General features: G+C 42.4%; 2 protein-coding genes across 3 annotated transcripts in view; both read left to right on the forward strand.

The window, feature by feature from the left end:
• The window catches only part of thada (THADA armadillo repeat containing), a 137,503-nt gene extending 133,469 nt beyond the window's left edge, over window positions 1–4,034 (forward strand). For both annotated transcript variants that reach the window (XM_051959561.1, XM_051959562.1), the window contains exons 37-38: window positions 2,024–2,187; window positions 3,450–4,034. In XM_051959561.1, the coding sequence (XP_051815521.1) occupies window positions 2,024–2,187; window positions 3,450–3,803 (518 nt within the window). In that variant the 3' untranslated portion in view covers window positions 3,804–4,034. The remainder of the gene's footprint in view (window positions 1–2,023; window positions 2,188–3,449) is intronic.
• A 2,465-nt stretch (window positions 4,035–6,499) lies between these two features.
• Window positions 6,500–10,256, forward strand: zfp36l2 (zinc finger protein 36, C3H type-like 2). Its single transcript, XM_022193141.2, has 2 exons — window positions 6,500–6,947; window positions 7,146–10,256. The coding sequence occupies exons 1-2, from the start codon at window positions 6,858–6,860 to the stop codon at window positions 8,343–8,345; spliced, it is 1,290 nt and encodes a 429-aa protein (XP_022048833.2). The 5' UTR covers window positions 6,500–6,857; the 3' UTR covers window positions 8,346–10,256.
• The last annotated feature ends 17,099 nt before the right edge of the window (window positions 10,257–27,355 follow it).

A 27,355-nucleotide genomic window follows, 5' to 3' on the forward strand; every position in this document is an offset into this window, starting at 1 on the left:
TGTATTTGATTTGATAATCCTGACGCCTGAAAAGTTTTTTTCTCTGTTCTTGGATTTGCGGGCGCAGTGGACATACGTGCACACATTTTTCCTTTGAGTGTCAAAGCATCTGAATTTTACAAATACTCGACTGTTCAGCTGTGGAAACTGATTTATTTAAAATAATTTATTTCAGCTCAAGTTTTAGTCAGACATTGGATTTAATTATTTTAGATTCAGGGACACACCATTACGAGTAATGCTTTTTCCTTTCATGCCATGGCCTCACACAATACTTCACAGGCTGGGCCTATGACATTAATGTGCTCTCTTGTTGAAACGTATTCTATACATGACTGAATACTCATGCTTTTCTTCCACAAATCTAATTCTGTTTACAGTCTTTTTAATCTAATGTTGATGGAGGAAACGAGGTTTCCCCATTTCATGACTGACTTGCGAGCATGTAAACTCACTGACTGGATCAACAGCTGATTTTTTCACATAGGCTTTTAGACTTAGTATTCTCTCCCTCTTGTGTGTTTTTCTCCATTTCCTGATAAGCTCCAAAGTGTTATGCACTACCCATATTTCAATTTAGGTACTCAAAATGCCCACTATTCCACTAATTACAGCTAATTTTGCAATGCTAATATCCTTAAAAGGTAAAACAATACACAAAGCCAGTTGAACCAGCTCATGTAAATTCAAATTTCACCATGTTGTGTACTGTAAATGTGTACTTCTCAGTGTAGGATCATTAAATTTCAATAACACTATTTCATTCAGATGAGTTTTTGAATACTTATACCAAATAACTGTCAAGTACAGTTTAGCTTACTGACAAAAAATTAGCATTAGCTTGCTGATATATGACCAGTTTAAATTGAAAATAAGTAATAAAGAGACATGCACCAGCACTTCAAATTTAATTAGAATGCTAAATGTTACAGATTGATTATCACAAAATATTTAAACATTAAAGTTGTCACATATAGCTATTAGGTAGCAAATTCAGCAAACGGGCAAAACAAGTGTTAGCTTACTAAAATGCAACCTGTTGAGATTAAAAAGAGGTAATAAGAAGACGTGACATACCAACTCTTCATAAATTCAGACACAACTTAGCTACACTGTGCACATGTCCTATAAAATAATAAATTCCTACTTGCGTATTAGATATTATGAAATATTTACATTTAATACCTGTCATATGTAACTGTTGCAAAGCTAACGCAGCTTACTGACTAAACAAACATTAACCTGCTGATATCTGACTAGTTTACATTGAAAGCATGATAAAGGAACTTCCACAAACTCTTTATAAGTTTAGGCTTAGGCTAGTTTAAGTGTAAATTATCAATTAATATATCCATATTCAATATATACTCATTTTAAACAAAAAATAAACAAACCTAGGTTAGTTGTTAGTACAAAATATATATACCTAGAATCTTTGTGTCGCTAACTTAGTTTAGCACTCATCATGGCTAATACCTACAAGTTTGTGGGGGTTAGGTTTATGATCTGGGGTTGGTCAGATTTAGCAACGTTATGTGGCCAAAGAATGAGGTCAGCTGACTACCTGAATATACTGAATGACCAGGTCTTTCCATCAGTAGAGTTTTTCTTCCCTGATGGCATGGGCATGTTCCAAGATGACGCTGCCAGGATTCATGGGGCTCACATTCAGAATGAGTGATTCAGAGAGCATTAGACATCATTTTCACACATAGATTGGTCCAAACCTCAGCCCCACTGAGAATCTTTGGGATGTGCTGGAGAAGACTTTGCACAGTGGTTCGTCTTTCCTATCATCAATATAAGATCTTGGTGAAAAATTAATGTGTCTCCGGACAGAAATAAATGCTGTGACATTGCAGAAGCTTATCGAAACAATGCCATGGCTAATGTGTGTCATTCTCAGAGCTAAAGGTGGTCCAATGAAATATTAGACTATGCGACTTTTTTTTCGGATGGGCAGTGTATGTCAAACACTGTGTGCAGATTCTTGATATAAATTCACTTTCTCTCCTATGGTCAGATGTGGCCGGTGTGTCCATGTGTCCCCCGGCAGCCCTGGACTCTGGTATGGAGCTGCTGTGTGGACTGTTGGCACTGTGGGGGCAGATACCAGCCGGCGTCCTCGCTCTCACTGAGTGGCTGCTGGGAGAGGACGAAGGCAATGATGATGAAGCCTCCAGTCTGGTGAGTGTGTCGCGTTGCTCTTATTTTTGTTTTTATTTGTTAAGTTGCTTTTTTCTGCCCTTTTGTTGGCTTTATTTGACAAGTTAGTATTTTTCATTAATTTGTCATAGTGACCTCAGAGCAGATGCATACTGGCAACTTAGACTGTTGCACTTTGGTACAAGAACATCATGAGTAGTCCGAAAGAACAGTTCATGATGTAGACAGTACAGACTAACAATGATTTTTGTTGTAGCTTAACTGTTGCCGTTTCATTTTTAATGGCACTCAGCCATGAACTGCTTGCTATGTAACAATTTTTGTTTTTTATTGAGTTTTATATTGAAACCGAGGTTGACCCAATGTTAGGCCTGCGATTCAAGTTTAACATTGTGTGTGTAAAGTGTGGAGCTAGAGGGACAGATAGCTTGTTGCTCTTGTTTTATTCTGCTCACAAAAGTAGTCAAAATAGCGGAGTGCTTTAAGACACCAAGGTTTCTGCTCTCCACCCACGCTCCATTTGCCATCTGTTTAGTTTTGGTTCCTGTTTAGTTCTGCTGCATTCTGAGAGGCATTGTAGGTTACAACATTCAGCAAAGTAACCGTAAACTGCTGCTGCTTGTGACTATGAGTCGTGTGACTTTATGTAATGTCAATGTCAAAGCTGTCACTCAGATTCAAACCCAGAGACTGTTACACCTAATTTTGCAGGTTTCTCTCAGTTCTACAGATTATTTTACTGTTTTTGAGCTCTGTGTTTTGGTTTGCAGGCCTGCACATGCATTGTTTTGGTTTATTGTGGTTTAGTGTTCCAGCCACAACAGGTAGCTTTTCTCTGTAAGGGAAAAAAACGACATCCTACCTGGAACCAAAAAACAGACAAAAACAAAAGCTGTGTTTCCATAATCAAATAATCCAAGCAGGAAACAAAACCAGTTATTTGCTAACCACTGAAAAAACTTGAAGAAGTAACAAAACTTTTACCATCTACAAGAGAAAGATGAAAAGAAGTCCTCACAATTTTATTCCGGTAGTGACCATGTTTCATACTGAAACAGAAAGAAAAAGAAGCATATGATCAGTCATGTGTCTTAAATCAGTCTGAACTTATAACAGCTAAAGAGCCAGATTTTCCTCTGACAAGTTGATGGAAACAGAGCTAAAATGAGAGTGAATGTTGGACTTGAATTTGCGAGTCAGCAGACACGCATCTCTAAATTACAAAGAAAACACTGCTTCAAATGAGCATGCACTAAACTGACTTCCATTTTGCCTGTGAGCAGGATGAAGAGGACTTCCTGTTTGAGAAGGGGGATCTGAACCTGTGGGCCGAGCCGGTCCAGTGGGTGAAGCTGCTGCACAGACACCTCAGCACCCTCACCATGACCAGCAAGCAGACCCAGGACATGGGAGCCGCAAGGCTGGAGCACGTCCACCGGATCCGCAGCCAGGCCAGGGACAAGGCTCTGAGGTCCCAGCAGGCCCTGGACTCCCTCCCAGCCCTGCCTCAGTTCTCCTGCACCATGGAGCACGCCCGGCTGACGCTGCGACACCAGAGGGCCACCCTGGCTCTGGATGTGCTGGAGAGGCTAGAGGAGTTAGCAGGGTTTGCTTGTAACGACACCAACTGTTTGTAAGTTAAGTAATCAGACAAACTTTAATGAACCGACACAGGTGACCACAGACTGGCTTTGTGGTGAAGTCTTTTAATTATCAAGTCAAAGTAAACCAATTTTTTTTAAACTTTATACTTGCTTTTCATAATATGTCTTAGAACTGTTGCTCCCACTTATTGTTTTTTTAATTTGTATGATTACTGTTTCTTCATTTGTATTCCACTGTTCTAAAATGAAAGCGATAAAACTGAATGGCTTGCGTCTTTAATGGTGTGAATCTTGCAAAGAGATGTTAAAAGCACTCACAGACAATAATAATACTATGTGAATGTTTGGAGATATATGAAGCCATACCAATAATTCAGGCCGAAGTTGTGCAAAACAGCACTTGATGCAGTGTTCTGTTATCAGCGGGAATGTGTCACACGACCAACTTCAACAGCCTCAGCATTGAGCGCACAGAGTGTCCTGCTTTCTACCACGTCTACCAGGGATTTTAGGTCGGAACAAAACAACTGGGCGCCCAAAGCTTCAAGCACCAGCTTCAGTGCTGCAACTGCGGAGCGAGCAGAGACATGGGATTGTGAGAGCAAGTGTTTGCGCTGACACGTCACCAAAGTTGTATTTCAGTGGACGCTTTGACTTCTACTGTATGTTTATACGAGGTGTTATTTTCCTGTGATATTTAATTTACTGCGGGATTCTTCCCATTGGACTGAGTTTTTATGCTTCCCTCTAGTTTTCCTGGTTATGTAATTAGGAGGCAGGCACAATGGACTACTGTCCTCCGTGTGTCCGTGTCTGTGTGTGTGTGTGTGTGTCTGTGTGTGTGTGTGTGTGTGTGTGTGTGTGTGTGTGTGTATTCATGCTGCCCTCTCATACAGCTGGACCCTTCTCTCTCCCTGGTAGCCATGTTTCCTGGTACAGTAAAGCTGACGTAATGTTTTGGAACAGCTTAACATCCCCCAATAAAAACAGAGCCGTGAGATGGGAGAGCGGTTTCTGTGGACGAGGACATGTTCGAGGGATTTCTCAGGAGCCTCGCTGTGTCTGTCCTTCACATTAAACTATTTATCACAACTTTGCAAATAGTCTTGGGGCAGCCCTCAGCCTAATTTTAGGGTTGGTAGTAGTAGATTCCAAGCTCTTATGTCACTTGTTTTTCGCTTGTTGCGATTTTCCCTTTTTTTTAACCTCTTTCCTTCCATCTCTAACCAAACCATTCAGCACTTAATAGTACTGAATCATGTCACAGAAAGAAAACTCTTATAACCACTCTTCCAATTATGAAAAATATATGGAAAAGATTTAATGGTTACCAGTGTTGCAGAAACCGGCAATTTCTGATGATATGTGTTGAATGCTGTTTATTTTTTTTATACCCTCCTGACTAAAATATCTGCCTTTCAGAGCCCTGATATAGAGTCCCGTCCTCTGCTGCCAACTCTGCAATCTTTCCACTGTGGTTTTTAAAGTTGACATAACTCCAAGAGTTAGACTGAGAGTAGTTTGACATTTTCATGTGAACATTCTGCCATCCTGGGAAGGTCAAATCACGCTGAGATGAGGGCAGATTATTGCAACCGCACTGCACTATTCAGCCTTACAAAGAAGGGAATGAGTGGTTTTGTTATTTAGGGAGGCATGTTTAGTTGCAATGAAGAAGACATCCTTGAAACTCGTGTGTTTGTGTGTTTGGAGCTTTACTTTAATCTCTTTGTGAAAGCATGGAGACAACTCGGGTTTCTTGTCCACAAAAAATGTAAAAAAGCATTAAGAAGATATTATTAGAGCCTGATTGTCTTGAATGCACCTCTAGGTCTTGTACCAGCTCTGCTCAGCAGGTGGCGCCTCACTCTTTTCCCAGTCACTTCACATTTTGCTCTCACGGGGGCAGTGTTGCTCTGCTGCTCCACTAAAAAACCACATTCCTGAGATTGGGAAAAACAAGTTAGAGAGGAACTTAGGGGAGTGTTTTAAAAAGTTTTAACCAGAGCAAATCCAGTTAGTGCTGTAATGACTGCATGCTGTGCTGCAGCAGGGACACATTTCTCATCTGAAGGTAAAAGTCAGCGCTTTAAAACTGAATTTTTTGACATAAGACAAAAGTAGGTCATGTGAGCAGCAGTAGGCACCAACTGCCCATTTTCCATGTGTAGACTGGAATAGGCTGCTGTTGCACTCTGCAAGTTTATTATGCAACCAGTGGATTCTAAAAATTGTACTGCACTCTGCCTGGACTCCTCTCTGCTCATACTTGTGGTCTCACCCCATCCACAGGGAGAGAGAGAGAGAGAGAGAGGGAGGGAGGGAGAGGTTCTTGCAGAGTTTCCTTCCATTACGAATACATGTGTCTGCTCCCAAGTGTGCTGGGCCAGAGGCTGGAGGGATGTCGCTGGTTCTACCCCCAGGACTGGAAGGTTGAGGAACCATTTGAACTCCACCAAGGAGCTTCTTTCTGAGCAGCCAGCTTCTCCTATCCTGCAGGATTCAGCTGTGACTGTGATTAATGTGCTGCTTGCATTAACACTAGATCTCCCCCGATGGAACTACATTCTTTCTCAGCGAGAGTCAACCCAAAGAGCAAAACCAACTTCCACAAAATTGGTTGTGTGATTAAAAGAAGAGGGAAAAAAAGAGTAGAGAGGGGTGTGTGGAGGGTGGAGGGCCGGGATGGTGGGGGGCGGCCGGGGTTGGATTTCAAGGCGTGGTGTTGAAGAATAGGGGGCCAACCGGTGAATGGAAGTTTTTTTCGGAGAGGAGGGAAGGAGGCGGCTCCTCGCGAAAGTTTTCACCGACTAGACTTCGCCCCTCCCTGGCCACCGCCAGGCTTTTATAGCCATGCAAACAGCCCGCAGCTCACAGTGAAGCACTCTGGTTCAGCGCTTCTACAGGGGAGGAGGAGATTAAAGCAACTACAACTCAACAATACAAACCTTACCCCCCTCTTTCTTCTTCTACGGGCTTGAACTGTACATAAACTTTTACAGCAACTTTTGCGAACTTTTCCACAACCAAAACCAGTCGTGGCACAAACAATCGCTCGTCGCATTCAAGGATCCTGGTCGGTCCCCCATGAAAGAGGGAGTGCGGCAGCAAACTTGGGGAAACGAGATGTCAGCGACCGTCTTGTCTGCTTTCTACGACATGGACATGCTTTATAAGGTAAATATCTAACAAGTTACGAGGAGGGTTTTTTGTCATTTTGCATTCGGACTGAAACGCTTTGGCGCTGAATTAGCGTGCCATGTGTTCAGCTGCAACAAGTTGCAGGCAAATAAAGTCTGATACCCGCCATGTGGTCAGAACAGTGGCACAGTTTGTCTGGATACTCTGCTAACATGTTTCCTTTCTCTCCAACAGCAGGATAAAAGCATGAACATGAACGCCCTCCACATCAACAGCATGCTGGACAAGAAAGCGGTGGGGGCTCCGGTCACAACCCCGGGCTCCGGCTCCTTCACACCGGGATTTTTCCGCAGAAACTCAACCAGCAACGTGGAGGCGATGAACAACGGCAACAAATACTCCCTGGGTTCCTACGGCAGTCTGAAGGAGAACACACCGAGCAGCAACAGCAGCGCCACGGCCCTCATGAACAAGGAGAACAAGTTCCGCGACCGCGCTTACAGCGAGAACGGAGACCGGGGCGTCCTGCAGCAGAAGCCCGGCTCTCAGATTAACTCCACCCGCTACAAGACCGAGCTGTGCCGGCCCTTCGAGGAGAACGGGTCGTGCAAGTACGGGGAGAAATGTCAGTTCGCTCACGGCTACCACGAGTTGAGGAGCTTGTCCCGCCACCCTAAGTACAAAACGGAGCCGTGCCGCACCTTCCACACCATCGGTTTCTGCCCGTACGGTCCCCGGTGTCACTTTATCCACAACGCCGACGAGCGCCGGCCCGCTCCGCCCGCCAATGCCAACGTGCAGGCGGGGGAGCCCAGGTCAGCTCGGGAGCTGTGCGGCTATGGCCAGAGGGAGGTCCTGCCGCCGCAGCAGCTCGGCTACACCCAGCGGGACAGACCAAAGCTTCACCACAGCCTCAGCTTCTCCGGCTTCTCCACCCATCACGGACTCGAGTCTCCCCTGCTCGACAGCCCCACGTCCCGGACCCCTCCACCTCCCACCACAGCCTCCTCCTGCACCTCCGCCTCCAGCTTCTACGAAGAGGTTCTGTCTCCCAACTCCGTGTCCTGCATCAACAGTGCCTTCTCTTTCCCCGGACAGGACTTAAAAGCCCTGCTGGCTCCCCTGGCTGTGCACACCCCCAGCGGCTACGCCAACAACCACTCCAGCGGTGCCTACTACGGGAACATGCAGAGCAGCGTGTGCCCGTCCTCCCCTCCGACCTACAACATGAGCCACTTGCAGGCGCTGCGCCGCCTCAGCGAGTCGCCGGTGTTCGAGCCTCCTCCCAGCCCGCCAGACTCGCTCTCTGACCGGGAGAGCTATGCGAGCGGGTCCCTCAGCTCTTCCGGGAGCCTCAGCGGCTCCGAGTCCCCGAGTCTGGACGCTGGAAGACGTTTGCCAATCTTCAGCAGGCTGTCGATTTCAGATGACTAATGTGTTTTGTTTTCATGTGGATTATGGACGGCTCCGGGGGGGTATCAGAAAGTGAGGTAGACTGTCCTTCAAGCAGAGGATCCCAGGTTGAGCCCCGTCACCCCCTCCGGCTCTCCATCCCGTTTCAGCAGCATCCACCCTGCTGAGGTGCCTTTGAGCAAGACATTGAGTCCCTACCAGCTCCAGGGTGCTGACTCTGCTCGGACCTCCCTGGAGGGGGGCAAGAGAAGAGTTTCACCCACAGGGATCAATAGAGCTTCATACAGTTTAAAGTGTCCTTGACCTGGCATTAGTGTAGACCTTTTTTTTCCTTGTATGTAATATAGCTGTATTAAAACTTAGATAGCAAACAGAAGGCATTCCATCAGTGCCTTGCCCAGGGGCTCACGGCAGCCCGCTCTCCCTTTTTTGCTCTATCAGGCAAGCCACACTTTTCCTGGGATTAGATGTGTGTGTAACATGACTTGACAAGAAGAAGAGACTGTAAGCGGTTTCAGATTTCCTCCCATCCTGCCAAGAATATGCCTTGACTTAAAGTAACATTTTTTTTCTTTATCAAAGTGTTTTGTTTTTTTCTTTTTCTTCTCTGAAAGCTTCAACTTCCATTCCAGACCTGTCTTCTCCCAGCGCCACCCAGTGGTTTGTTTGGTTAGTCTAGTTTGTTGCTTGGTTAAAAAGCACTCTTGAGTTGGGTTTGTTTGGGGAAATCACTGCTGATGGTTGAATATATATTTTTTTAGCTGTTTTTGAGTGATTTACATAGCGGTGCATAACTGGCTATGGACTATTTAACTTATTTATTATCTTGTGAAAAAAGTATAGGCTACATTGGTAATTTGTGTCCATACTGTATTTATCAAGTATGATGAAGCAATAGATCTATATTCTTTTATGTTTAAATTATGATCGCCATTATTAATCTGCATAAAGTGGAGTGTATGTTCTTTTCACAGTAATATATATATTTTGTTTTTTCTCCTTTTTTTTGTAACTTCACTTGGTTATTTTTATTGTAAATGAGTAAAAAAAAATCTTAATTTAAGAGAACGTATGTGATATTTATTTCATTAATTTTGTTTCCTTGTTTACGTTTATTAAAAAAAAAAGTTTGCGTGATTGCTGTTTGCTCCTGAGGTTGTGTGTCAGTGCTGTAGAAGGCTTTTTATTTTGTTTCTTTGTTTTTCTGGAGGATCCCTATTTAGATGTTTCTGTAGAATGTATAAACAATGTGGTTGTACAGACCGTCCAAACCTTACTTCTTTTTGTTGATCTAGATCAGACTTCAGTGACAAAGAACCCAAGTCAATAAATTAACCAAAAAGTATTTTTGTTTTCTCTCTGTTTGCACGAGGTCACACTGTGATTCCAGCCACGTGCTAAAGAATGTAGCAATCCCTTGTGCCCCAGTATTATTGTGTAGTGCCTATGGGGTTCACCATCTTGACATGCCTTAAAATTAACCAAATAAAGTATTTTCCTACATGGCATCATTTTATACACAGGTTGAACTGAATGTAGTGTTGGATTTTTATTTTTTCAAAAGGTTGTTACCACTCAGACACTCTGACAGAAACAACCGTAACCTTTCTCTAAATCCCCATTCCTCTTATTTTGATTTCCTTTTTCTCTTTTTTTGTTTTTTGATATTGAGATCTAGTCTTGAGAGTTTTCTAGAGGGAAGTGGATGAACACGTTTGGTTTGTACATAGTAGGTACAGGGGGATGCGCACTATGTACTTTTGACTACTTTATCAGAAGTAAAGCTTTTTGAATGTAACAAACGGACAAAAAGACAACGAGAGTTGTAATATTTTTTGGGGAGTCAGTTCACTACAAATTGAGTGTGAGACTGTTAACTTTGTACTGTACATTTTTTTGTAGTTCTCCCAATAAAAATCATTTTGAAAAAGCTCCAGGTTGTGGTTTCTTGCAGATGTGAGTGTCAGGATTCAACATTGGGACATTAGTGCATCAAAAACATGACTTGCAGTGAGTGTTGCTCACATAAAAACATCAGGTGTCAGCAAATAGTCTTCCTGCTGCAGTGGAAAAAGCCTGGAGGCAGCATAGCAGAGCTCCAGCTGCTGCTTGACACTACTTGGTCTGAGACTCTCGAGGGGGAGCCTTGTCCTCAGCATACAGTAAAAGCACTGACCAGAGACAGACATCACCCTGAACCCCGTCTCCTGTCTGAACTGCAGACTGACCTATGGCTGTGCTCTGTGACACAAAGGCCTGACTTTGAAGGCTCATAATGAAAGTGGAGAAGTGACACAGAAACCTGTAGCCCTAAATAAAAGCTATGTAACATTACATAATGTGCAATGTTCTGCTCAAACACGGCGATGAGCTGTGTGTCTGCACCATGACAGCTCTGGAATTTCAAAATGGAAAATGTTTAGGAGGGCAGAGCTGCAGGCATGTCAGCTGAATGTATTGGTGAGTTAGGCTGGATCATTGCCACGAAGATAAGAAACATCTTATCTTTGTGGCAATGATCCAGCCTAACTCACCAATCTTTTAAAAAGTCCAGCATTATGATAGTTTTATAATATACAATAGCATTCCCCTTCTCTGAGAGCAGCCACTTGAATGAAGACTGAGCTGCATCAGAAGAAGTACTCAGATCCTTAAGCACCAATACTACAAAGTTAAATTACAAGTGCTTAAGTAGGATACGAGAACTGGACTTAAAGCATCAGAAGTGAAAGTACTCGTTCTACAGTACTTTGGTCAAATTAAAGCAGCTAGTTTAGTCCAGCAGTTCCCAATCAGACCCTCCTGAGTGTCACAAGTTAAATCTGAGCGGTCATGACATGACTAAAGGAGGAATAACAAGTTTATACTGTAATTTTTAAAATCATTTTAATTAAATTTTAGTTGTTTTTTGTGAAATAATTGGACCACAAACAGAAACCATCTGAGATGTTTAGAGAGGAAATATCTGAACATATGAAGCAGTATGAGGAACCCCAACTGGGTTTTTTAAAGATGCTTTTGAAATAAATTGTACATCCATCCATCCGTTCTCTATACACCGCTTTTTCCTCACTAGGGTCGCGAGGGGTGCTGCAGCCTATCCCAGCTGACTCGGGCGAAGGCAGGGGACACCCTGGACAGGTCGCCAGTCTGTCGCAGGGCTACATATACAGACAAACAATCACACTCACATTCACACCTACGGGCAATTTAGAGTAACCAATTAACCTCAGCATATTTTTGGAGTGTGGGAGGAAGCCGGAGTACCCGGAGAAAACCCACGCATGCACAGGGAGAACATGCAAACTCCATGCAGAAAGATCCCAGGCCGGGATTTGAACTGGGGATCTTCTTGCTGCAAGGCAAAAGTGCTAACCACTAGGCCACTGTGCAGTCCTAAATTGTACATTTTTAATCTAAATAAGTAACTGTCTTTTTATTGTGATATCTGTGCGGTTGTTTTTTCTTAGTTTTAACTTAGCTTATCGTGTTTTCTCTTTGTTGGTATAATTACACTCAACATAGGAGTCTAGGTAGGCATTTGTTTCCATAACTGTACTGTTGTTCCTATGTTGGAGTCTCATCCAAACTATGACTGACACTGAATTATTTGTGATATTACTGTACCAGTATTATTTATTAATTGTTAACTTTTACACATTGCAACACCTCTCCTGTTAAATAAATGGCAAAATGTACCATAATAAATGTGCTTCAGTCTCATCCCAGTGACCTTAAATGTTGTTCTTCCATCTGAAAGTTGTTATTGTGAGTGATTTAGTTCAGAAATGGATCTATCAAGACCTGACATAACCCTGTAACTGATTAACTCTGCAGCTGTAAATGCGTTTCTACTATCAGTCACCTGCGCAGGTAAAACTGAGACAGTGGTGAAATCTACAGCTCCCCAGCTGACATAAATCCAGTTTCACTGCAAACTCTGATTACAGCATCACATGCAGTCATGTCTGGACCTCATGGCTGACATTTCAGCATGAAGCCGCTGTTGTTGTGGTGCCTGGATTTCCAGGAGCCTTTCAAAGAAGAACTTTATTATGCGAGGCACTTCTGCCTAGTTATCGGCAGCAGCAAAGGCATTAAGAAAATAAAGGGCCCGGGAGTCATGTGGTGCTTGGTGTTCCCGCCAGGATAAGCCAGGCTGATAAGGGCCTCGGCAAATATTTACTGTGTCCTCAGGATTTCATAATGAAGTGTTTATCAGAGCAGAGCCAAAGGGCTGCACAATGCGCCAGTGCCCTGCCAAGTAGGATCCACGTACCTGTGACCCAGAGTGTGTGTGAGAACATGAGAGTGTGTGGCTCAGTGTGTCAATCAGCAAACCTGCATATAATGCTTGAGTGAATGTATTAGCGTTAATATATGTTATGTCTGTAAAAGATGGACTTTTTCTATAAAGGATGTGTATGCGGTGCTGTTTGTGTGTGTGTAAGCAGGGGTCTTGCTGGTTAATGGGGTCTGGAGCTCCTACAATGAAAGGAAACACTCTCTGACTTGTGATTAGGGCAGGAAGAGTCCCACTTCCCGGCCACCACCCATTTCCACCTCTTCTTCGTCCTGCTGTTTTTCCTCCTCCTTCAGTTTCCCTTCTCCTCTGTAGTGGCGGCCGACAGCTTCTAGAAGTTACTATTTGTGTTCTACTGCTGTGCTGGGAAGCTCGACGCTCGTCCTGGTATTGTTTTGGCATGTTAAGCCCAGACCTGAGGTCAAGTGGTAATAGCATATAGCTTTTTAGACCTTGCTGTAGAATATATGGGTGCCATATGGGTGGAAATTTGCAAAATGGGAAGCAGAGAGCAGAGGTTGTTAATCATTCCTATGTCACAAACCTCCAATTAGACTCTGATAACCTTCCATTTGATGAGAGTTTCTCCATAGGTTTTGTGCCTGTTGATTTAATTAAAAAAGTAAAGGATTCAAGCCAAGTCTTCCTACTCTTAATGAGCTATGATTGCAACTAATAACTAAAGTGAAAGTAAACAGTTTTCCTTGGTAGCAGGGAGAACCCTATTAGAGTCCTGGTGACTCCTTGACCCTGATTCACACTAGTGTTGTAAATCCATCCTAGAAAGTCCCATCTCTATGCTTACCTGTGGTTGTCAACTTTACGTGACCCTGTTCTAGTTCCACAATGAAACAATGTGTGCATTTGTGTGCTACTGGTTGAAACCCCACCCAACTGACACTACAGGCTCAAACAGCTATCAGACTTCCTAGAAACATTGAACAAAAAATAAGTAAAAGTTCAGTTTTTCAGTTGGCTGCAACTTTGAGAAATATAAACGCACGTGATATCTCAAGTCAATAGGAAAGCTATCTACCAAGACAAGGCAGGAAGCTATAGTCTAATGGGATTCATTCCCCTAGTTATCTTGATCCAGAGGCAGCAGGAGTCCTGTGAGGCCTGTCACTTACAGCATAACATAGAACTTCACAGCAAATAAATACCGTGGTCTTCCTCTAAAGCATGACAACTTAAACCCATGAGTAATGAAACACATAATTTCTCAATTCAGCACACTCAGGAGTTTGACTGTTAGAGCTTTAGGCTACTTAGTCTGGTATCATGTATAATGGTGGCTAATGTCTGCTAAGTGTAGATGGTTGTTGAAGATTACAGATTCACTTCATTGACTCAAGGAGAGACACTACAGGTGAATTAGGTGAAATTTTAAACAAATATGTCAGCATGGTACTTCCCCAAAAGTGTTTTATATACACATTTTCTGAAATGTTGTGTTTAAATGTATAAATAAGAAATTATATATTGTAGCAGGTTGTCACTAGGTTTTAAGGACAGGGGGGCCTTAGCCCCCAGGAGATGCACAGGATGTGAGTGAATGTTTAAATTCACAAACAGCTAACAAAAACTGAGAAATTGCTTTTCCATTTTTTGGACAGATTTAGATTTATTCAGAGATACTTTACTGTGTAAATGTTTTAGGCCACAGTGGCCATGACTTTTGCTCACAATAATTCAGGGCTGCCAACATGTGACCAGACCTTAGCGTGAGATTTGGTCTGTGCGTGATGCTGGTGGGGGTCTGAGGGCCCTCCCCCAGAAAATTTCGAAAAATTATTGATCCTATTTCCTGCATTCTGGTGTATTTTAAGAGCATTTTGTTAAAATCTTATTATAGAGATAACATTATGGGATAATAAAAAAAACAAAACATTGAGCTTAAAAAAACAGAAAATAAAACAGAGCAAGGGCAGGCAGTATTGAAAATGGTTCTTCTTGTAAAATATGGATGAAAGTTCTGTGGCTGGATGTGCACAACACAATTCAGTATTTTCCATAAATATCTCCATAACTGAAATAACTCCAGCAACCACTTTGTAACATTTGTCTTGGAGGATTTTAATGCACACACTCAACAGCTTCAAGCAGACCACATCAGCCAACTAAACAATAAAAAGTGCTAAAGTAAAACAAAACATAACTTCATAACTTAAATTATCCATTCACTAAACAGAATTACAATCAGACACTAAACTCTACTAAACTCTACAATACATGTGATTCTAAAAACTCAGCAGCTTTACAAACTCTAAGACTAAACTCTCCACAAGGATCCAAAATAAGTTGGACTTCTACATGAGAGCTTTAATTATTCTTCATCTACTTCCTGAAAAGTTTGGTCAATAAAAAAGACAAATACCGTATTTTCCGCACTATAAGGCGCACTTAAAAGCCTTTAATTTTCTCAAAAATCAATGGTGTGCCTTTTAACCCAGTGCGTCTTATGTGTGCACTGAGTTCCAAAATCTGACTGTCGGACCATTTCCTGCCGACATAGGGACGTAATACGTACACTACACACGCTGGCAGATAAAGCTATGTACAGTACTGACTATTGTCCGAGCTTTCGCGGAAGCCGGCATCATTGCTGGCAGCGGTCGACTCTCCGGACAACACGGTCATTTCTCCAAGCCACACCGTCTGTCCATTCACCCCAGCACAGCCACGCTTCGCGGCCCTGGTCCCGACCAGGCACCGCCACTCAGCTCTACGCTCAGGCGTCCGCCGCATGCTCGTCCCGTCTGGGCTACCTGGTTGATCCTGCCAGTAGAATATGCTTGTCTCAAAAATTAAGCCATGCAAGTCTAAGTACACACGGCCGGTACAGTTAAACTGCGAATGGCTCATTCAATCAGTTATGGTTCCTTCGGCATCATTGCTGAACAGCCACCCGGCAACGAGACTGACTCCGACAATGACGAGAGTGAACCCGGCAGGTTTGATATCGATATTGCCCAGCTGTTCAATTCAGATACAGAAGATGAGGACTTTCATGGATGTGTGACAAAAGATTGATCAAAAAATAATTTGAATGTATTTTTAAATACGTAGTAGAATAAAGTTCAACCAAATTCACTGCTTTGCTTCCGTTTCCTTGTTTTAGCATGCGCCCAATAATACGGTGCGCCTTATATTTGGCTTAAGTACAGAAATAAACCCCATAATCGAGACTGCCCCTTACAATCCGATGCGTCTTATGGTGCGGAAAATACGGTACTAATATTTTCAGCTGAACTAAAGACAGACTTTGTGATTTTTCTGCTCACATGTTGTGTTGTTGTAAACTTACTCTTTCAAATAAATAGCCTCCTAACCCTCTGGAAACCAGCGTTTGTCCTGTTTTTGTGTTGCTCCTCCGCGACCCTAGACATCCATCCATTCTCTATACACCGCTTTTTCCTCACTAGGGTCGCGGGGGGTGCTGGAGCCTATCCCAGCTGACTCTGGCGAAGGCAGGGGACACCCTAGACAGGTCACTAGTCTGTCGCAGGGCTACATATACAGACAGACAATCACTCTCACATTCACACCTATGGGCAATTTAGAGTTATCAATTAACCTCAGCATATTTTTGGACTGTGGGAGGAAGTTGGAGTACCCGGAGTACAGGGAGAACATGGAAACTCTATGCAGAAAGATCCCAGGCCAGGGATCTTCTAGCTGCGAGACAATGGTGCTAACCACCTATCACTGCGCAGCCCTAAAATGGATCAGTGCTGGTTCACTGCATTTCATATGATTTTATCACAAGTTAAAACATTATTCCTCAGCAAGGAACATGTTACTGGTGATTCTGTTCACTGTCAGTCGGTTGAGCTGATGATTTTGGTTGTACACCTCAGTTCACCTCATTTCTAGCCTCAAACAGCAGCTGCTTTCAATAGAAAAAGCTAAGATACAGCCGCTACACAGTATAAGCACTAAACATCAGACGGTTCATGCCATGGTGGCTACTGGTCAGCACTGGTACAGTACCAGTTACAGAATCACCACTGGTTTTATATTGTCGTACACCATTTAAAACAACAAAATAATGGCAAAATCTTCTGCCTGATAGGACTTTTGGCAGAAGGATCTTCAAAGATCAAATTTTGGGTTAGTGGAATAAAAGCATATAACTATATGGGCCATGTAACATAATGAGTCTGTCAGTTTTAAACAGTGACACAGTGAAGAGTAAACTCAACATAGCCCCTATTTTGCCTGATGCAACCACTTCTGATGTACATTCACCTCCACTGACAGGAGGTGACAGTTTACATTAGCTTTTAGCTCACTGAATAAGTTGTTTACTCAGTGGACTGGGAGTCCAGTGATGGGTTGGTGGGGGTGGAGCGGATGGCGATGTGTGGTGGGTGGAGGCAGTTGGCCGGACTGGTCACGTTCAGCCGGCCCTGCCTGTTCCGCCACGGTCCTCTCCCTTTAACGCATGCCGAGTTGTAAATATTTACAGAGCATCCTGTGAGAGGCCTGAGTGTTTACTGCTAGTGCTTGTGGCTCCACAGCGAGAGTGTGCATGTGTATGAGCAATGCAGAAGAGATGCTTCTCTTGGTTCCTTGCACTGTGTGTGTCGGATGAGGTACTTCCCTTGGTCTCTCCACAGTCTACTAACACTAGCCCCTGGCTCTTGTTCAGGCCCCTGACTCTGAGCTCCGCATGTGAATCAACAGCCAGGACCAGCGAGCAGAGAGGAAGGCGCTGCTCACTCTGACTTCCCTGCAAATGACAGAGAGAGAAAGATGGTAGAAGTGTTTGTTTACCTCGCCTCACCCTGTATACAAGGCCGTGGCGCTGACATCACGTCTTTGCGGGTGGAACATTCTCATAAAACATGTTTTCTTTACTCCTTTCCCAATGTAAATAATGCAGAGGGTGTAAATACCATTAGCAGCCCGGCAGGGCGGTTTTTAGGCAAAAGGCTCTGTATAAAGATGTTCCCAGAGTCATGTAGGCCAGGCTGAGAGCGTGGGCGGAAGTTTCACTGTGGCAGGGTTAATGAGGTACACAGACATGCTAACCTGGCCTGGCTCTAATTCTGTCTTTGGCTTCTTTATTTCAGAGGTCAGAATATTCTTGGCTGCCCTTTAATCTGTGAAAGAAACCAGGATAAATGTACAAAACAAGATAACCACTCCCCACAGGACATAAAACCTCCCCAGTCCATGCATGAAAAGCTATTTATCCCTTCTCATGTGTATGGACTTCCTGGGCTCACTGATAAATAGTTCTAGCCGTAGCAAAAGACTAAATCCGTCCAATTTTTCGCACAGCATTTCCACTGCTTTACTATAGAGCTAATGACAGGTGACAAATTAAAGGGAAAAGACCCTTTTCAAAAATAATCTATTGCCCATTTACTGTATACATCAGTTTCCTCTTTGACATCAAGTACACACGTGGACAAAATTGTTGGTACCCCTCAGTTAAAGAAGGAAAAACCCACAATTCTCACTGAAATCACTTGAAACTCACAAAAGTAACAATAAATAAAAATTTATTGAAAATTAAATAATCAAAATCAGCCATCACTTTTGAATTGTTGATTAACATAATTATTTAAAAAAACAAACTAATGAAATAGGGCTGGACAAAAATGATGGTACCCATAACTTAATATTTTGTTGCACAACCTTTTGAGGCAATCACTGCAATTAAACGATTTCTGTATTTGTCAATGAGCGTTCTGCAGCTGTCAACAGGTATTTTGGCCCACTCCTCATGAGCAAGCAGCTCCAGTTGTCTCAGGTTTGATGGGTGTCTTCTCCAAATGGCATGTTTCAGCTCCTTCCACATATGTTCAATGGGATTCAGATCTGGGCTCATAGAAGGCCACTTTAGAATAGTCCAACGCTTTTCTCTCAGCCATTCTTGGGTGTTTTTGGCTGTGTGTTTTGGATCGTTGTCCTGTTGGAAGACCCATGACCTGCGACTGAGACCAAGCTTTCTGACACTCGGCAGCACATTTCTCTCCAGAATGCCTTGATAATCTTCAGATTTCATCGTACCTTGCACACGTTCAAGACACCCTGTGCCAGATGCAGCAAAGCAGCCCCAAAACATTACTGAGCCTCCTCCATGTTTCACCGCAGGGACAGTGTTCTTTTCTTTGTATGCTTGGTTTTTGAGTCTATGAACATAGAGTTGATGTGCCTTACCAAAAAGCTCCAGTTTGGTCTCATCTGTCCAAAGGACATTCTCCCAGAAGCTTTGTGGCTTGTCAACATGCATTTTTGCAAATTCAACTCTCGCTTTTTTATGAGTTTTTTTCAGCAGTGGTGTCCTCCTTGGTCGTCTCCCATGAAGTCCGCTTTGGCTCAAACAACGACGAATGGTGCGATCTGACACTGATGTACCTTGGCCTTGGAGTTCACCTTTAATTTCTTTTGAGGTTGCTCTGGGCTCTTTGGATACAATTCCAACGATCCGTCTCTTCAATTTGTCATCAATTTTCCTCTTGCGGCCACGTCCAGGGAGGTTGGCTACTGTCCCGTGGGTCTTGAACTTCTGAATAATATGAGCCACTGTTGTCACAGGAACTTCAAGCTGTTTAGAGATGGTCTTATAGCCTTTACCTTTAAGATGTTTGTCTATCATTTTTTTTCGGATGTCCTGGGACAATTCTCTCCTTCGCTTTCTGTTGTCCATGTTCAGTGTGGTACACACCTTTTCACCAAACAGCAGGGTGACTACTTGTCTCCCTTTAAATAGGCAAACTGACTGATTATGAGTTTGGAAACACCTGTGATGTCAATTAAATGACACACCTGAGTTAATCATGTCACTCTGGTCAAATAGTTTTCAATCTTTTATAGAGGTACCATCATTTTTGTCCAGGCCTGTTTCATTAGTTTGTTTTTTTAAATAATTATGTTAATCAACAATTCAAAAGTAATGGCTGTTTTTGATTATTTAATTTTCAATCAATTTTTATTTATTGTTACTTTTGTGAGTTTCAAGTGATTTCAGTGAGAATTTTGGGTTTTTCCTTCTTTAACTGAGGGGTACCAACAATTTTGTCCACGTGTGTATATTATCTGTTAAGAAAATGTTTAACCAGACGAAAGAATGTGTGCAAAAAAATCCTCTGGGTTCTTTAAAGATCCTCTGGGTTCTTTGAAGATCTTTCATGAAAAGGTTGGTTAATTTTAGTATTAGCATGATTTTTGTCTGTTATATTTGACTACTATTATACACTGATCAAGCACTGCATTATGACCACCAACAGGTGAAATGAAGAACATTGATCATCTTGTTATAATGTAATGTTCTGCTGGGAAACCTTGAGTCCTCACATTTATGTGGATGTCTGACATGTACCACCCACCTAAACATTGCAGGTCAAGCAACCCCACACCTTCCATGGCAACAGCAGTCTTTGATACCAGTTGCCACACAATGTTAAGCAGGTGGTGATAATGTTATGCCTGATCGGTGTACAACACTGTTTTGTCAGCCATCTGCTTTGTCAGGAAGAGACGGAGGGCAGGCGTCAAAGTCTCGGGCCCCGGTGTTTGAGAGACGCAGCTGTAAAATGTAACATGTCCTGTCTAGTTCAGTAAAGGGCTTTACTTAGCCCAGGCGTGGGCTCAGAACACATGATTGGCAGCTGAGCTGGAAAGGTGAGAAGGAACTTTGTGTGAGGCGAGACCGATGGCACTGTGAAGACAGAGAGCCACAGAGCCACATTAGATCTTGAAGAATGAAGCCTGACGGTCAGCACTGTAGTTTGAGAGAGCAGAGAGTGACAGAGAAGGAAGTGAAATTATGGAGTAAGGCAATAAGTGAGGACATTGGCATGAAAATATTTAATGGGGGGGGGTTTATTTGGAGAGGATCTTGGCAGGGAGCACATCTCTGACTTCTTTCAGTATTGCCTTATTACTCAGTAAACACTTTTCAGCATGGAAGAGAATCCCTGAGGTCAGTGTGTGCAGGTTTGTGTGAGTCCATCCGTGGATGTCCGTGCTGCTCTGGGTAATTACATATAATCATCCAAAATGTTTATACTGTACAAATAGCATAACTGCGCTGAGTGAGTGGCTGTGTGGGACGGGTGTAGCTGGTGTTGTGAATGAGCCCGGCCGTTCAGTGATTACCCAGGCTCAGGGCCAGAATCAGATTGTCATGCAGTGAGACAGAAGGCCTGCTATCCGTCTTTACGACCCCCATATCATACCACAGTATACAACATATCATAAAGACGTAATGTGTAATGTAGTGATCATGCCTTATGGCCACACTTACAGCAGAGGCCAGGGGAAGGAAGCGTACTACATTCATTACACCACATAAATACCAGTGCCCCGACAAGCTACGACCACAGAACAGTTTTGCTGATTAGCAAAGCCCCATTTTTCAAATCAATTTCGCTGATGTTTCTTGTTAAAGTCAAACACCTGCCAAATAATAACCATGTGAAATTGAATATTTTTACAGAGTGAGCAGTATGTTGCTGTCATTGTATGACTCTTATATTTTGCATTTCCTTGCTAATTAGGGCCTGACATATCGTTTCCTGATTATGTTTCGCATTATTTCGATTTAATGAGAGAATGTTATGTGGTTTTTGGATTAAATAAATAGCACTTGGACTGAAATTTTCTGTCTGAGCTTTGTTGTGCAATGTCGGTTTGTCAATCCGCCACAACTGGCCCACACTGAAATATTTAACTACTATGACATTGGGTGCAGATATCAATAGATCACATGATGAATCCTAATTACTTTTTATGTAGTTTTGGATGTGTCTTGTGAAATATCTCATCATCTGCTCAAAGATGTTTACGGTTCATGAACCCTACAGATTTTGGTCCTCTCCAGACTTTTCCTTTCATGTTAGCATAAGGTTGACATTGTTTGACAATTTGGATATAGTGAAATGTTGGACAGTTTGCAAAGAAATTTGGCTCAATGTTTCATGCGGCATAAATTATTCTAACTTTAGCAATCTCAGCACTTTTTCTTTTGAGTTTTTTCAACAGTCCATGTTAACTTGGTCATGCAAAGATGCTAGACAAAGATGGTGAACATTACACTTGAAGCATGTTGCCGTGCTGTCATTTAGTGAAAAGTATCAGGACTGTGACCTTACCCTCAGGGACTCATTTGTATTTATAATCTTTTTTCATGTTGATGTTATGCATCATTTGGTATCCATTAGGCCGTTTGAATACATTATGAATGCTGTTTAGCGCACATAAAAGGATGAATACAAGGTAGACAGTTCAGCATACCTTTGAGGTGCAAATGGCAGAAAGTTAAAGGGGATTAAAGGTTACCTAGTCCTGGATGTGGTGCTGTCGGTAAGGATATGTGTGTGTGCTAAAAGAGAAGGAGGGGAGTTAGCTTGGACTTCTCAGTCTCGTTGCAGTGCTCTTACTCACGTCCATATTTCATATCTGTGGCTTTCAAACAAAAGCCGTATGTTGATACAATCTACCGGCCAGCCAGAGGAAATGAGTGTTTGTGTGCTCACTAATGATGTTTCTGTTTCTCTTTCTAATGCGATCCAGTTTTTTCCACTGAGCTCATTAGATTGCCTCGTTTCATTTCTTAACATGACCACACATCTCTTTTTTGGGTAAAAAGTTTCATCATGCTAATGAGGAAAAGATAAACTGGCTTAGGTCAAGCCATGTCCAGTGATTCAGCATGAGTGTTCTATTTTGTTGTGAACAGATGATGCTGAACCTGCTCTGTAGGTGAGTGTGTGAATTTTTGTGTTCACCTGAAACTATTCTTTTTAACATCCAGACTGTATTTGTGATGTCCTGGATCGAGGACCAACGTGGAAAAGTCTAATTCCAACGAGACCTTGATGCTTTCTATTTGACTGCTTCTGTTTGCAGTCACCCTGCCTTCGCCTGAGTCAGCTGAGATAGGCTCCAGCACCCCCGCGACCCTAGTGAAGATAAAGCGGTGTACAGCCATGGCCATAAGTTTGGACACAGCATGACTTACTATGTCTGTTTTGATGTCTATTACAGAACATAACTAATATTTTTTGACAGCACCAGTTTAATTAGTCAACAAATCAACAAGGGATATAATATTATCAATAAATTCCAACAATTGAAACAACTTTGTTCCCAAAACATAATATTAGAAGAAAATAACAAAAAAATGCAGTACTTTCACAACCGAATTTGGTAAGAATAACAAAATGACACCAAACTCTTTTGATGTTTTTTTAAAAATATGAAACTTAATATAGTTCTCAGGAGTTGTGTACTGTATTGTAAGTGACAATTTTGTGGTATTTTCTAAGATTCACAAGCGTCATGGTACTTGTGTCCAAACTTATGGCCATGGCTGTATAGAGAATGGATGGATGGATGGATGGATGGATGGATGGATGGATGGATGGATGGATGGATGTTTGCAGTCATGCATTACTGCAGGTGCAGATCAGCTGCATCTCCCTGTGCATATGTGTTTCCATGGTTACCCAATTCTTTACACAGATTAGATATAAGATAGCTTTCTAAGCAGTTCATGAACAGCAGATAGATTTCTTTGTAATTTCACTTTTGAATTCATGGTAAAATCCCTGACCTGCTTCTGCAAAATACAGTTTGGCCCATTCTTCTGTCAGACCCACAACTATAGTTCAATCAGAGCCAGACCAAGACCATTTCCAGTTGTTTTGTTCGACTGTCAGCTTTTTCACCAGCCCAAACCAACCAAGTTAACCTGGACCTGACTGAACAAAAGAGGTTAGTATTAAAGCACCCCAAAAAAAACCAACATAAACATCAACTGCCTGACTGGCAAACCTGGATAATTTTTTCACTAATAGTTAACTATAGATGTGGACTACTTTCTATTATTCCTGAGTCCCATTCAAGCCTTTTTGCCTTTTAATCCATCCTTACTTGGTTCGGTTACAGCTCCATTACAGATGTAATGAGGTGTAGAATCAGCCATCGGTTTGCACTGAAGTTATATTGATGTCCAGAGACCAGCTTTATCTATGATCTGAGCTACGACAGTCAAAATAATAAGTGCTAGGCGTTCCTTTCACATTCTAGAACCACACCAGGTCGCCTTGGACTAAAGTTAATACTAGCATACTGGAAACAAATACTTCACCATCCATCCATCCATCCATCCATCCATCCATCCATCCATCCATTAATTTTCTTTCACTTGACTGGAGTGGGGTCTTGCTGGCAACGGGCTGTCCCAAGCAACATGTTCTAGTTACTGCCGGTGGTTCCCAAGGCAATCCCAAGCCAGAGGAGACATATAATAACTCCAGCAAGTTCTGGATTAAACATGTCAAGATAGGCATCCTGGAGGCATCCTAATCAGATGCCTGAATCATCTCAGCTAACCTTGTAATGCCAAGAAGGAGTGACTGCAAATATCGGAGTTCCTTACCAATACTCTGGGTTGAGCCCAGTAACAGTACGGACAAAGCTAATCTTTTAAATCTGTGATCCCATTTTTTTAGTTCACACATTGGCTTTAATGTGGTAATTAAGTGCAAACATAAAATTAACAAAAATATTGCATGACAGCATCTTGGGATCGTCTTGTTGACTTCAGGCCGGCTTCAAAGCCCTCTACAAGACAGCCTGAATTTCGTAATTGAAACCTTAATCCTTTTCCAACAAAGACTGACTGACTTTCTAGACAAAGCAGTTGATGTTTTTTGAATTGAAGTGAGTGTGGCCACTGGTGGTATTAGATTTCTGTATTGGCTTCATCTCTGACCTGCAATTCTACAATTCAACAATTTCATTTAGCAGACGCCTTTATCCAAAGCAACATACATCTGGGAGTAGATAGAAGACAAGCAAGGATCTAGTCAGGAAAAAACAACCTGGACAAGAGCCATAAAACAAGGTCAAGTGTGATAATAGGCCTACAGGCAGTGCAGGAGGTAACAGGAATTTTTTATTTTACTTTTTTTTCATTTATGCTGTCAAGTGCAAAGTTGTTCAGTGAAGAACTTTTTAGTCTTTTCTTAACGACTGAGAGAGACTGCAGATCAAACAGAGTTTGGTAACTCGTTCCACCACCAGGGAACCACAGAGGAGAAGAGTCTAGCTATCAACCAGCTGTTGTAGCTTCACTTAGCTTAAAGTATTAAAATAAAAAGACGAGAGCCAGCATATTAACCCTTGTAGCTTCACTTAGCTTAAAGTATTAAAATAAAAAGATGAGAGCCAGCATATTAACTCGATTGAACACTTTACGTCTCTTCTTCTATATTTCTTTTCCTTCACTACATTAAATGCATTTTCACCAAAAATACAAAGCGCCCTCTAGCAGGGTAGCATAGCAGCTGAATACACAACACCAGCCCTGTTGTGGTGGTTGTATCAGGTGCCTTTTGTTGGCCGAGCGTAGTGAGGATGGAGTGTAGACTTGAATGACAGCGCTACGGTAGGAGGGAGCTGTTTTCATTCGAGTTTTGTAAGCAAATGTGAGAGTTTTGAACCTGTATCACAGCTGTGTATCATACCCACTAAGGTACTAACTTTGTAGTTCACTCAATAAAGACCACTCCTAATAACTAGTCTGTTGCTGTTAGCTAGGTAGCCCTCCATGCAAGACAACTGATTGAACTGCTAACTGGATTGAAATCGTGCTGGGGATTTTCCACCACTGAAGCACCCTATCAACTGACATGATGCAGACGTTAAGTTAGCATTCGCCCCTATTATGAGAGCTATTATGCCAAAACCTAGTTTTTGGACTTTCGTAATCTATTTTGTGCATACTCCGAAATAGAAATAGCATTGAGTGGATTAAAGGAAAGGTCAGTCAGCATTTTGCACTGTTTGCATATTTATCCATGTGGAGGACCCTCTATTAACCCATAGTGTCCTCACACATTCAAGGCCCTGCCCTTGTCTGTCCACTAGCAGATTGGAAATGTAGCACCTGCTGCCATATTTGAACTCGCTGTTTGAACTGTTGCGGAACAGATCTCCGACCTGCTTCCACTGACCTGCACTGGCCGCCCTCACCATCCGTCCTCTGACTGCAGGAGGACACAGGCCTTGAAGCTGCAGCAGTCGGCCATCAATGCCTCCTTTAAGGGTCAGTGGAGCAGAGCTGCAGCACAGACCACCTTTATTTAGCACTTTCAGGACACTCATTCATAAACCAGAGAAGCAGCATCACACACGCACAAACTGAGCAAGACCTGTGTATGTGTGTACTTACTTACTCAAACACCATTGGGGAGCGAGAAAACACAACTTCTGCACTCATTTGCACTCTCCATTTGTGCATCAGTATCTGTGTGTATTTAGCATCTGGGACTACACACACACACACACACACACACACACACACACACACACACACACACACACACACACACACACACACACAGATGCACACACCTATGTTTACTGTAAATAAAGATAGATTTCATTTTATAAACAAACTCATGCTTATTTGAATGATCAGTCTGAAACTTGTGCCATGCATCCACTTCTCCAAGGTGACCAGCAGACACCACTGGCTGTTGGCTGCTTGTGAAGTTGACCTAACAAGTCAGTTACTCAATGGTACACTTCATTGTAATAATACAGAATTTGATATTTGAAAGATGAGTCACCACCGCAGCACATATTCACTGTTGGGTTTATTTGGATATGACACACACACAGTGACCCACTAACACACACACACACATAAACACACATATAAACACATACCTTTGTTGTTACTGTGGTCCGTGGAAGTAACCTAAATAATCTGTTATTTAAAAAGTTGAGTCACATTATAAACAGACAATGGCCTTCAATCACTCCTAGTCCAAACTCAACAGGAAAAGTGGATGTTACTAATGATGAAACAATGTGCCCTCAAACAAAAGACAGATTTTGTTTTTTTACTTTGTAAGTACTGCCTTTCTTTCAGACGATGACACATAAAGCTGGACTATTGTACCTTGAGCTAAGCGGCTAAACTGTTACAAAAACTAGCCGAGTTTCTCAGTAAAAACATAAGTTAGAGTTTTGAAAATTGAATTCAAAATTAAACCAGAAACCAGTGCCACTTGAATAGAAGGTTAAAACACAGTGACTAACGTTCACATGTCATAATGGTAATTGATGGTAATAATGAACATAATGACAGATGGTGAGTCATTAGCCTTTAGACTGCTTGACCTACATCACAATCTGACTCTCTCATTCCTTGCCTGTGTGTCACTATAGTGCAGTACATCATTTTTTTTTTTACCCTGGGCCAGGCTTTATCTAACATTCATTTCCAACAGAGGCTGTTTTGGAAATTGTTTAACTCCATTTACTGACAGAGAAGCCTGCAGAAAGTCACAAGTGTCTCATCAGAAAACCAGATGACAATGACGACTGTTTTTCTCTCCTAGTTATGTGATTAGGATTTGCAGCATAAATTACATATTTGCTGCTAAAAACAAACAAAAAAGGAATTGCTGCTTTTACTGAGCCGCCCACTCATCTGTCAGGACCAGTTTACTCTACAGCAGTGTAAATAAAAAATCAACTGGGCTGCATCACACACATAGGGAGTAACTTGACAAACTGCAAGATTTAAAAAATAACGCTGCTTCACACACTGCAGGATGGTATTAAGATTATTGTCTCAGAGGGAGCGGAGCACCACCTAACCTGACCTCAAGGGGAAGCAGATGGAAACAAAATGGAGACTGTGGAGCAACAACTTGTTGTAACCCTAGTACTACTTTCCAGTCAGATCAAA

This window comes from Acanthochromis polyacanthus, chromosome 15, assembly GCF_021347895.1.
Source record: "Acanthochromis polyacanthus isolate Apoly-LR-REF ecotype Palm Island chromosome 15, KAUST_Apoly_ChrSc, whole genome shotgun sequence".
NCBI lineage: Eukaryota > Metazoa > Chordata > Actinopteri > Pomacentridae > Acanthochromis > Acanthochromis polyacanthus.

Excerpts from the sequence above, each read along its gene's own strand:
- zfp36l2 (XM_022193141.2), top strand. The coding sequence starts at position 6,858 with ATGAAAGAGGGAGTGCGGCAGCAAACTTGGGGAAACGAGATGTCAGCG. Across the intron at positions 6,948-7,145 it reads ACATGGACATGCTTTATAAG|CAGGATAAAAGCATGAACAT; the intron begins GTAAATATCTAA and ends TCTCTCCAACAG.